General features: G+C 38.4%; 1 protein-coding gene across 1 annotated transcript; it reads right to left on the bottom strand.

The window, feature by feature from the left end:
- Positions 1-3,848: 3,848 nt before the first annotated feature.
- On the bottom strand, positions 3,849-12,639 carry GPX7 (glutathione peroxidase 7). The gene is made up of 3 exons (XM_065656999.1): positions 12,406-12,639; positions 6,787-7,048; positions 3,849-4,981 (listed from the first exon to the last, which is right to left on the bottom strand). Exons 1-3 carry the CDS (start codon positions 12,610-12,612, stop codon positions 4,818-4,820), a joined length of 633 nt encoding a protein of 210 aa, XP_065513071.1. The 5' UTR covers positions 12,613-12,639; the 3' UTR covers positions 3,849-4,817.
- Between the last annotated feature and the right edge of the window lie 423 nt (positions 12,640-13,062).

Genomic DNA, 13,062 nt, shown 5'->3' with positions numbered 1-13,062 from the left:
TCTTTCACTTTAGAAAACTAGAACTCCAGCTCCCTGAAGCTACGATTTCTGCGATTTCTGTCTAACGGGGAAGTGTTCCACAGAATTGCTCTTATAGATCAGGTGTTACAGAAGTTTGTTCTTCAAGAAATTGTACTTCTGCCTTTTCTATTGTTCTAGAATAGTATTATTCCTTTTATTATCCTTGTTCCATCAATTAGTGCTTAGGAAAGAATCTGTCCCTGACTCTGTGGATGCTGTTATTTCTGTTTGAGTGGAGGAAAAGAACCTACATAAGCTGAATTGTCTCAAAAATTTATGTCTGTGCTTACCTTCGAGAATACAAGTCTGCTCACTTAAAATGCAATGATCTTTCAACTCTTCTCATTTTCTGATATTACTTTAGAAGATCTTCTTGCTGAGCAAGTATTGTGCAATGTTTTGAGATAAAGCAGCATGCCTTATATCTTAGGCCTGTGGATTGACAGCTTGGATCAGGTTTTCTAGGCTAAGAATGGAAAGTTCCTCGGGGCTGACTTCAGCTCCTGCGTGGAGACAGCTGGAAAAGGTCAGACAGAGCACAGACAGGCGCCCACTGTTGCCCATGTCCAGCTGCTGCACAGTTGGCATAGAAGATGTGGCTGAGTTCTATTGTTTCTCATCCTGTATTGTGGACATCACTATTTGTGAGCTGCCAGGTCGAGGAGTTGGCTGTGTAGCATTAGATCAGTCACCTCTTTGACGATGTTCCAATACAGCTCAGATATTTCGTTCTGCTCTGTGTATGTCTCTGCTGTGGAACTTTAATTTGGTTCAGATTAGTTCTCAGTGCTTTCAGTATTTCATCTATAAAATGGTTTGTAAATTACGTTGTGTTTTGTCAGTGATGTTTTTACTCCAGGGTCTGTTAATCATGTCACAGAATACATGATTGCTCTGCTTACTCAACTCTGTGAATGAATCAGAGGTAAGCTTGTTAAATTTCATGTGGTTCTCCAAGTAGCTGCAGTATAAATTTACATGTGTATAGGACATATTTCGTTGATCTAATAATTGAAGTTAGCATGAAATTTGTTTTGCTTATCAAAGGGATGTCCAGTCTTCTGAAAATACTGACCATGGTCAGCTATTTATTGAAGCAGACAACAGTGTATTTGAAATGATAAACTGGGTACCATCCAGGAGAGAGAAATTATGTCTGGGTTGTTACTAAGGATTCAGACCAGAATCAGAATAGAAACTTGAGTGAAATGTCCCTAGCATGTAACTAAAATACCACAGGTGGCTGTAAGGATAACTGGGCTGTTTTTGTTCTTACAGTGCCAAAAACCAAAAGGGGTTAACCCCTCTCTCTATTGCTCCATTCAATTGTTCTATTTCAATGTAGCATATTCCATTTCAAAACAGAGCTTTGGATATATGTGGATCTGATTTTACATTCTTTATGAGACAAAATTTTGAAAGATTAAAAGGGTCCTGTCTAATTTTGAACTTATAGTTAGACTTTAAAAATATTTCTTTTCCCTCTGGCATGCCACAGGGGGCACATGCCTCCATACTATCATGTGTCTAGGTGCTTAGTTTAGCATTTAAATCAACATGCCAAGAGTTTACACCTTCAAAGTTGTGTATTGTAAGAGATCAAGTCTTAAATGATCAACAGAATCACTCACCATCCATAAATGTGCTCATCTGTTAATGCACACTAATATTTTCTCTGCAAAGGAGACAAGCTGCAAAGAAAATAGTCTCATGCTCTATATTCAGAGCTGTTTTACAGTTTTTGGGACTTGCTGTGGGGAAGATCTCTGTCTGATTAAAACAGTGTTGGAACTCATGAGCCAAAAAAGTAATTTCTGATCTCTGCATGCCCTCTATATAGTTTCAAGAGACAAATTCAACCCAGTGCAATTTGCTTTGCAGTTTTTCTGAGCAGAAAGTCATGAAGTACTTATAGCATGACTAGATATGAGTTCATCCACAACTAAGAATATTTACTTTTCCTCTGTAACTTTATTTAAAAGATCAAAGCATTTGTTCTACAGGCTGATTCCAATGCAACAAAGGATGGAATACATGCCACATGCTTAATTTAATCATGAAAATGTTTCTGTTAACTTCAGAGAGAATAGTTATGTGCTTAAAATCATGTGCCTGTTCCAATTTATTGTTGTTTCAGAGCTTGCATATGTAATACTTAACTTAGTTCCCTTTAAATTGCCAAACTGGTAACACCAACTCTAACAGTTATCAGTACTAAGTTGTTCATAGCACTCAGACATCTGCTCAGACTGCAGACTGCAGAAATTCTTAGCTCATACTAAAATAATAACACTAACAATTACAGCCTCATTGTTCTTTGACAGAAACCCTTTGAAAATCTTGTCAGCAAGAACTCTTTTTATCTGAACAAAACCACAATGTACAGGTCCCCTGCTCTTAACCCCAGAATGTTTAAGAAGAATCTAGTCTTGTCCAACTGCAGTATTATTGATGAGTGAGAGCTTCTTTTGTGCTTTGTAATGCCTTTAAAAGCAGCACAAACAATATTTGTCCGTATAGGATGAACCCTTTCGGATTGATCATTGCCATTGTGTCTCTTTAGACTTCTAGAATTGGTCTAATAGAGAATGTGAGATCATATCTATGCAAATCCAGAATTCTGTTTGAAGTTGGACATGTATAATTGAAATAGAGAGGGCTTAAAATGTATTTCAAAGCATGGTCTGGGCTCATCCAGGCTTCATTTATAAAACAGATACATATTTTCTAAGGAAAAAATGTTAAGCTCTGCAGCACTTGCTAACAGCACACTGGGGCATTGCATTAGTATCAACAGACAGAGGAACAAGAAACAGTCTATAGAGTAATAAAAGACCTTTTCTAGTAGTTGGATTCTCTGTCCCAGCACAGTATCAGCTGGGCCTGATTTTCCTTTCTTCGTGACATCCTTAGGAAACACTGTCTTAGAGTGATTCATCTAAGAATAGCCTAAAAGACTGGATGGGCTGTAGAGTTCACTTTTCTCACCATCTGAGGAGGAAAATACAGGCATATGCACTGCCATGAGCACCAGTTGCCTGCACTCTTAAGTTACACTCCAAGTAAGAAGTAGCTGATATACCTTGGAATATACTCATTAGTATCAGTATGACCTGAATGTTTACGTGCCCTGTGTGTCCCAAAGATCCTTCTGTTGCAAACTGTCTTCTCATTTCCTTCTGCTTTCTACCTTCTTACCTGATCTTTCTTTTTGCTCTTGTACTTCTGTTACTGCCCTTCAGGGTCTTTCTGCAAATCGTAAAATACCTCTAGCTCCTACTTCCTTAGACCACTCCATAGGATGAATCCAAGACTTCAGGAGACAGCAGCTGTTCAGGCATGGGAACTAGAATGTACTCTAGGATCGACACTTTTCTTTCCAGTAGTTCTCCAGTAGTCTTCTTGCCCCTCTTGTTTTGCAAAGCCAGAAGACTTGCCTTTGATTTCAACTGGAGCCTGTTTGGATACTAAAGAGCTATCGTGCCAGTGATGAGTTGGAAAAAGTTAATGGTCAGGTCAATTAAGGCTTATTTGTACACTTGGGTGCTGACAACTATATGGACAAATATTGTTTGTGCTACTTTAAAAAGCATTACAAAGAAAAAAAAAGCTTTCACTTGTCAATAGTTCTGCAATTGGACAAGACTAGATTCTTCTTAAACATTCTGGGGTTAAGAGCAGGGGACCTGTACATTGTGTTTTTGTTCAGATAAAAAGAGTTCTTGCTGACAAGATTTTCAAAGGGTTTCTGGCAAAGAACAATGAGGCTGTAATTGTTAGTGTTATTTTAGTATGAGCTAAGAAGTTCTGCAGTCTGAAATCTGGGCAGATGTCTGAGTGCTACATTTGAAAAAGATGCCATTAAACATTTGTACCATTAATGTGGTATTAAACAATGTAACATTATGCAACAATTAAACATTTGAAAAATTATTTCCATGGAAAAATGTTGATTCTCTAATTTTGTCTGCACACGCAGCAAAATTGGATGGTGTTAAAAATTTAAAAATAAAATTGACATCAATTGTATGAGGTGAGAGTAATTCTTGTAGGGCAAAATGCTAACGGAAAAAAGAAATAGTCTTTTCTTATAGGCTGTAGTCTTACAGATGTTCAAGTGGCTATTTATACTTCACTGATAATCTTTACTGGGTGAAAAAGCACAGAAAATCTTCTCATAGTTTTTGGAGAATTTTTACAGAGACTTTGTCTTCACATTTCTTTCATTTCTGTTTTACAGATGTCTTTTCCCCATGTCCTTCTTAACTGACTTCCTAGGCAGATGAAATTAAATTTATTTGGCCAAGGTAACTAGAAAGACATATATGTAAGTCCGCCTAGTGTGAAGGTATCTGTTTTGCCCTCTCCCAAGCACATGCCTTAATTCAATCATGCACTTTTCACTCTTTATTTTTTCATTCAGTTTGCAAACAAAATATGACAACAGAATTGTAGATGTCAGTGAGATCCCAGTCAGGAAATTCTCATTATTCTGAGCCTTCTTCCTACAGATTCCCGAACTGAATTCCTAGTGTTACAAAAAATTAATAATTTGAATTGGGAAAGAAACAATTGCTGATGAGTTCTTCTTTCCCAGGAAGGTCAAATTTAGTTCAGTTGGAGAAAAAAAATTAAATTACTTTGACCATGAAAACTTGTTGTTTTCTACATTCTTAAGATGATGTATATAGATCATGATTTCCCTTCACCATATTCTCTCTTTTGGAATGTGAAAAGACAAACTCCAGCTCTAATTCTCAGTAAAGCTGTAACTGGAATGCTGGGATTTTTGAAAGTCATAATTCATCTTTCTTCTTCAGGATGATTTTCCTTACAAGTTCTGTAACATAAGGTCTTATTTCTTCAACAGAGACAGTGGAGTCCCAGGCCTTTACTACTTTCCCATTGGGGTCCACCAGGTATTTCCAGAAGTTCCAGGTTGGTTCTTCTCCTGTAGAAGCTATAGGGGGAAAAAAAAAAAAAAAAGAAGAAAGTGGAAACTTAGAAAATAAAACCATGTTAGCCAATTCCTGACATTTGTTTATGTCAGTTTGACGATTACCTTCTCAGAGGAAGGAGTGTAAAATTAAGAGAGAGTTCAGACTGAATAAGATTAATTTTCTGACAGACAGAGAGCTTTAACTAGACAGTAGCCCCTGGAGACTAATGGAAACAGTCACTCTCCAGACAGACAGGAGAAAGCAATATAATCAGTGTTAAAGTGTGTGTGTGTCTGCTATACATATAAATCTGAAACAGCTGAACATTGATAGGAAAATGGAATTTGGCATAACAATATAGCTGTACCAGGACTATTTGCTTGCTTATCCAGAATTTTTCCTCCACAAGCACCCAGTATCATGTGCTTCAGAAGAATGCTTCAAGAAATGCTACATGAAGAAATAACAAAGTAATTTCTTCCAGGAGGTTTCCTCCTAATCCTCATCTGCTACAGTTATTCCTTCCATGACCACACACTCATTTTACGTGAATCGCATTCTTATCCTTTAGTATTCTGCTACATGACTAACAAAATTTTCAGGATTTTCAATCCGACCTGGAGCCTCATCCCACTAATACAACTACAGACGCTACAAACAAATCAGCATCTTTTCCTATTATTATACATTGGGCAAAATCTCATAAAGACTCAGAAGATACTTCAAAGTCTCATAAGACACAGCCAGACTTACACTGTTAACTATCTTGTCATTATGCTGCGTAAATATGCCGCCTCCAGCAGCCTCCCTTTGTGTGGACCAACAAGGACCCAGAAGTTTTGCAAGTTCTGTGTGACAAGTCTGCAGTAACAACCCCGCTGGGCAAACAGGAACGGAAGGATGTCAAGAGGATTTAAGGGAACTTTGGCTAGCAGAAAGATGCATTACAGACACCTGGGAGGAGGTGTGCTTGGGATACCCAAAAATAATACTACCAACACTCCTTTAGGTTCAGTGGTGTGTGGGAGAACACTGTGGTGCTGGAGAGGAGAAGAAACTGCAGAGGAGAAGAAGCTGCAGAATCCAGCTCAGGTGATACCATGTCATAAAATGGTATTTAGAGCATTTGTTCAGTGCATGAAATGTAGTGTCTTGATAAAGGAAGTAGTACCTTGATAGATAACATCCTGCCTTACAGTGTATTTTGTCATCTGCATGCTAAGAACCAGCAAAACTTCTTCAGGTCTCAGTGCCAGCTATAATGCAGCTTAGAACTGTACAGCATGGCTATTCCAGTGCTTGGCAAGGAATGAGGAAGGGATATTCAAGGACATCTCGTAGTGCCTGGTTTCCCTTCTTCATTGTTGAAGTAAATTATGTGGGTGCTTTGCTTACATTTATCTTGCAGCTCTTGAGATGAATCTTATAAATCCAACCTGCAGCAATTGTGTCACAGGAGAAGTACTTATGAGACTGCAAAGTGGAAAAAGGAAGATTGGGTATTGTATGCACACAGGAGAATATTGCAAGACCTGTATTCCACACAGAGGTTTATTAGACTAGCTTTTACAGAGCATTTGTTATCATACTGCCTTCATCCCTGGAGGTCATTTTAGAAGGTTAGACAAATCTGTCGGGGTGATGCAGAGAGAAATCCTGCCTTGTGCAGGAGGAGGGACTATGTGACTTCTGACCTCCTTGAGCTTGACAATTCTGTGTTATGATTCTGTGAACAGTCATAGATATCTTTCTAATGTCAAATGGCATTCTGTGTCAGAGGAATGGAACACTGGGAAACAACCCTTCAGTGTTCCAGATTACTCACCAATTAAGTATTTGAAGGCAGGAATTGCACCGGCTCCGCTGACCGTAATTTTGCTGAACATAGGAAAGGAGGCACCATAAGTCTTTCGCACAAAACTCTCGATTTCTTTGTTGGTGTCTGGTTCTTGCTGCCCAAACTGATTGCATGGGAATGCCAGCACATTGAAGTGATATGGGCCGAGATCTCTCTGTAACTGTTGTAAGGCCTTGTAGTGGCTATCTGTGTACCCACACTCACTTGCAACGTTGACAACTAGTGACACCTGAAGAAAAAGAGAGATTAAAAAATGCACTGCAAATGTCAGTTTTCCAACAGGTAGGGTCGGATGCAGATTATTTTTAAAAAATTAGAATGTCTAGAGAACTGTGAACACTTATGTTTGAAATTACATCGAGTTCTGTTCACAATAGGAAGATTTAATATTTCTTTTATGTATTCACATTCAGCAACCATGAAGTTAATTGATAAACTGCTAAGCAATCATAATTCTCAATTTACAGAGAATATATGCCTCTTGGATAGTTTCTAAGCATATTTAAGAAATGACCATCCAGCTAAGGTATACTGAGTTCCATGAAAGAAACTTGCAAATTAATCTATGTTTGGTAGTTCATTTATCTGTAGTGAAGCGTCTGTTCTGTGGCATCTTTCCTTATACAGAATGTAGATAATCTTATAAAGGAGAAGTTGATGTAATCTCCTTTGTGGTGTAGTGTGTCAACAGAATAAAATCCAAGTGCAAGTATACACCTGTATACTTGCATATGAAATATGATCTGGAGCCATCTAACTAATTCCCAAAGCATCACATTCATTCACACTACATTTACAAGCTCTACCTGAAATTTTAAATTTGGTCTCCTAAAATATCCAAAGGTATGACATAGAATTACTTCTCTTTTTGAGAGAGAAAAGGTAATTTTATGATGCATTCCTTTTGCAGACTGTCAGCATTTCAAATAGAACTTTAATACTGGACGTAAAAAATAACTATTGCCAGTTTTGTTCTTTTCACATAATCCGTATTTGCCAAGCATAGTGACAACTGTAGTTTAGTATCATTGAAGTAAAGATAAATTGTGACACTAAGTGTTGAAGTCACATGTAGTTCTTTTATATAAAAGTCTAGAGAGTTTTTAAAATATAGTTTAAGACTCAGCATTCTCATGATGCAGAAGTATTCATATAACTTACCATATTCACATCTATTGGTACTTTATCCCAAATACAACAGTAACGTAAGAATTTATCATTGGGAGTTTAGGGGAAATAAGGTTGTGTAGGTATTATGTTCATATTATAACAGATACGAAAAATTACTTGCCAATGAAAACAATCAAGCTTTTATAACTTTTATATGATTTTGAAGTTAGGAGGGATTGAAAGAATTCACTCAAAAAGAAACAACAATTTTAATTTTCAGCTGTTTCAAACCAGTGATTACTCAGCATGGTGGTGAAAGGTCCGAGAGCTCACACTCCAAATCCTGCAAACTTCCAAACATTCTCCCACAAAATAGGAGGAAACTACACACAGTATTTCTGAGAATGGCAGAAGTATTATGCTTTTCTTTCTGCCTTAGAAAAATGCCTTCTATTACTGAACTCCATAATTTAATAGTGCAAACCTCTTAAAAGTATAACTGACACATGTAATTAAAAACTTAGAAGATCTATCGTAATTTCATAAGCGATGTTTAAAATGATTTTTAAAAAATCTTTATCAAGTTATCTTTCTAGAGTTGGGCACCACAAGTGGTTAAATGTGGTGATTTTTTGTGGGAGTCTTTATTTTATTTATAATAAATAACAGTCACTCTCTGTTCTCATTCAGAAGCTGCACTTCTTACAAGTATTAATGATTCAAATTAAATTCAATATGCCTCTTGACTGACTCTAGGCTCTGAGAGTGCAAGTCAAGTACACCACCTAGTGTGCAGTGCAAACAATTCATCCTGGGCCTTACAAAAATAATTTAAGCTGAATTAGCCATTCTCTAACCTCTTAATACTACCCTTTCCTTCCCTTTGCTAAGAAAACCCATGCATTCTAGTAGTGAACTAATTTATTTAACATTGCAAAAATAGTTTGTAGTTTACTTAGTGTTTACAGCAGAGTACATCCTTGAGGAAAACATCCCTGGGGAGATTTATGAATCTGCTGTCAGCTTCAAGTCACTCTTTGCGGATCTTTTAGCAGAGACAGTAGATACTCTTGGTTTTTAGACCTGGAGTTTCTTAACTGGCTTCATCTGACTGATGGAAGAACCAGCCGCAAGTGTCAGATTACACCAACTCAGAATTGTTACCTTCATGGAAAAAAAAGCAATACTTCATGCGGTAATTAAGTGGCTATCCTCTGTATTTATACCGATTCAGTAATACTACAGTCTCAAATTGCAGAGAGCTGTGATGCAAAGTGCCTAGCATTACTTTCAATGGTAAAATAATACTTTACATTGTTACAGTGCCTAATGCTTTTCTATTATTATAGTACCTTCGGTTCAAGATTTCCAAAGTGCTGCACTTACACTGCTGAATTACAGCTCAGCACACTGTACTTGGCCGTGTCGTAGGTAGGTAGGCAGGTACTGTTACATCTACATAGGTATAACCACAGTGGGGAACAGCAGACACTTGGGAGTTCTGACTCCCAGATAGTTATTATTTTTGGTAAGAATACTGCCTCTTACAGCATACCTGATAGAGATCATAAAATATTGAATTAGGTAGATAGATTTGATTGAAAACTAATCTTATTTGGATCCTGTTGATTCTTTTCTGACCACACATCACTGCCCTTCATTTTTAATGTAGAAGGGTCAACATCAGTGTGCTAGCACAGCTTTTTGGTCTATTTCACTTCTGCCACTCTTTTTTCAGTCATAATAGTCCTCCCTTTCTCTGCTTTCAGGCAGATGTAATAGCACACCTGAATTTGTAGCTCTTATGCCAAGTTTTTAGCATTCTGGCAATACAACTTCTTATGCTCCCATAAAAAGGGAGTACTCCCTCACATATTTTTGATACTTTGATTAGAGTGGAAGGTAGGTTGTGTCTGTCCAAATTTATTTCAGAAAAAAAAAATTGTTCCTTAATTTTTTTCATTTTTGTTATTTCAGAATTGTTAGTATATTTCTTATTTACTGTATGATGGAGGCTACTTGTGATTTGTATCAGGATGCACTTGAATGGGAAATGAACAATCAGTCTTACTTTTTTCTTTACTAAGACAAATTATGTCAATAATCTGAATACACAATAATTTATATCAATAATGAGTTATTGAAGAAAGTTTCTGCAAGTCATGAATTGCACTGATTGTTTGTACTTAGCATAGCTCTTATGTTTTTAGAAGAAGCAGACTTTATATATATATAAACTCTGGAAGCTTTGGATCTTTTCAGTTCCCAGTTAGTTTCTTGACTACAAATTAAGTAGTTATTTAACTAAATGAGTTGAGTGACTGAATTGAAGAAAATCTGCCAGGAAGCTTAAGGCTGTTAAAAGCTGGTTTAGCAATTAGCAGACTATTGTTCCAGGGGCTGACGACTGACTCACTTTCTTTAAAATACCAGCAGCACATACATAGTATTTGCTTTCTTTTAATAGCTTTAAAATACTATGATAAACTTACATCTTAACATTACTTATCTAAATGCAGGTTTAAGCAGGTTTATTTTAAGAAATAAACGGGAGTTTTAATTAACCTTTGTCTACCTTGATACTGAGTTCTAACAACATGACGACAGAATGGGATGTGGTTTATTGCTAAAATTTCCTCCTGCACATATGTTATCAAACAGCAGCTAGCCTGACCATTAATAGGCTCTCTGAATGCAAATCTTTTTGTTCCTTACAGAAGCTGGTCATCACTGTTTTGGAGTAAACTATTCCGTATGGCCTCGCAGAGATCAAGGAGCAACATTCACTGATGGCATCACCTTTTCCAAGGTACCCCATGAAACCGGGCACGCCTCGACGAATCAGAGGCCCATCAGAGATACAGACACACCCCCCTAACCTGGCATGTTCATGAGATACCAGAGCAGGCTCTACAGCTTGTTCCAGAGGGGATGAACATTCATAGCTCTCTGCAGGGTAACTCTGCAGAGTTCCCCCTTTACTCCTTTCCATGAGGATTCTGGCCCTGAGGTGGAGAAGCTACAAGTGGTATTTGCTTATTCAGACAGATTTGCAGATGACCTGCAGACAAAATATGCCCCAGTAACAGGATTTATTGACAGAGCCTTTGGAAGGAACTCCTAAAAAAAAAAAAAAAAAAAATTGCTTCATGTTAAATAGGTTCCATGGTTTTTCCAATGTAGATGTTTAAGTGTGCATTGGATCAGTTCTGCTCTATCTGAATTGTGAACGGGGGGGAGGAGGACTTTGACCAGATAAGATTCAGACCTCTCATTTGGTCCAAATCTACCAGAATCTCTTTCTACTGAGCTCAGGAAAACGTGCATCTCCTCCAGTGGGCCTTCTCTGGCCTGCTGCTCTGGGCTAGTGAGCTCAGACACCTCAGTGAAGTACCTGAACAGGGGGAAAAGGAAGGTGGAAACATAAAGCTGGAGAACAAGGGTGAAAACTAAAAGTGGTGCCTGCCTTTTTGGGCAGCAGCTAAACTGTTGGACTGCCTGGCTGTATCACACAAGATATGTCACTTGAGTGCTAAGGGGAGCAGTTGTGGGCTTTACATTGATTTTAGCTTCTCTAAGTTGTGAACGTGTCTATAAGAGCTTATAGTGTTGTGCACCCTGTGTGCTAACTTCCCTTTGCACTCTTCCACCGCTACTGACCATCTTTCCCAGATGGTCAAACTACTGGAAAAAAAAAAAATTAATGTTACATTCAAGGAAATAGTTCTTAAAATGGGAAGGAAAGCTCTGCCTAGAACTCCTTAATATGTAAATGAAATTTATAAGACACCATAAAAATATATGTATGTCTATTATGCCCTTCTGCATATTGCTCTGGCACACTAAAAAGTGACAAAAGGGAGTAGCATGATGTTGCTACAATTTCACTCTACACTGATATTAAAGTAATTACTTCATCATGTCTCTTGCTTTTTTACTAATTATGGTGAAATCTGTTAACTCCATTAGCCACTGATTAATTTTTTTTTTTTTAATGCAGAACAGAACAATGGAATGGGATTCACGCAAAAATAATTTACTAAAAGCCATGCAGTTACAAGGCAGAAATAAGCTCCAAAAGTAAGTTACACAAGGGTACAAACTTCCTAAGCTTCAAATACATTATATAGTATATTTGTATATACATATACATTAGATAATGTATAACAGCCACAGCCCAGGGCAGTTCATCCAGCTGAAGGCAAGGCAGTCCGTCCATCCATCCCTGCCACGTCTGCAGGCAGCAGCCCTCACAAGAGCAGAGGCAAGACCGCGAACGTTCTACTGAGCGCAAAGAGCTGCGGAGCGGTCCCGAAGGCAGCATGCAGGAAGAAGAGCCGTGAACCCAAATCTAGGGGCATGCCGGCACCGAGTTAATGTACAATCTTGCCACCCCCACTCGAGTTTTTGCAGACATGCGTGGACCGGCTGGTTAGTGAGTCCGGGCCAGAGCTGCCCATCTCCGCACAGACTTACCGAGCCCCTGTACTTCTCCAGGGAGACTAGTTTGCCCCTGATGTTTACAACTTTGAAAGTGTAAAAGTCAGGCTCTTTCTGCTGCGTAGCGGAAAATGCTAAGAGCAGGAGTGCTGCGATCGCAAGGAGCATGGCTAGAGGGATGAGGAAAACTTTGGGGAAGGCAGAGGAAGGCTGGTGCTCCACACTGCCCTCAGGATCTAGCATGCTGCACCGCCCTGCTGCGGAGCCACTTGTCACGATAGGAAAGCGCTGCCGCAAAGAAAGGACTGCTGCAAACCGAGCTTTTGCAACAGTCCTGCTCCTGCAGAGGCTTGGGAGCTGTGGCCATAGCAGGAGAATGTATTTATGGACGATTCAGATAGTCTAAAATGGAGTATTTTGTGGTGGTAGTGGGGTATGAAGTAAGGTATTTATGGGTACAGGATGAATGAAAGTGCTAGTTGGCTCAAAAACAGTAGTACTGCATGTGGCTGTGGGACACCAGTCAGATTTAGATATCTGTTTTAACTATGTCCTAGGAAAATAAGGGATTCTTGTGATTTTTGATGGATTTGCAAGTGCCTTTTTTTAGTATACTAACTATAGCATCTAGTAACTACAGTGTAATGTCAAAGGATATCAGTGGCTTGGTTGCCAGTGGTTACTGGTGCAAGT

This window comes from Caloenas nicobarica, chromosome Z (assembly GCF_036013445.1).
Source record: "Caloenas nicobarica isolate bCalNic1 chromosome Z, bCalNic1.hap1, whole genome shotgun sequence".
NCBI classification, from domain to species: Eukaryota; Metazoa; Chordata; class Aves; order Columbiformes; family Columbidae; genus Caloenas; species Caloenas nicobarica.
Note: the sequence above shows the minus strand (reverse complement) of the source record. Positions and strands in the feature narration are given on the sequence as shown.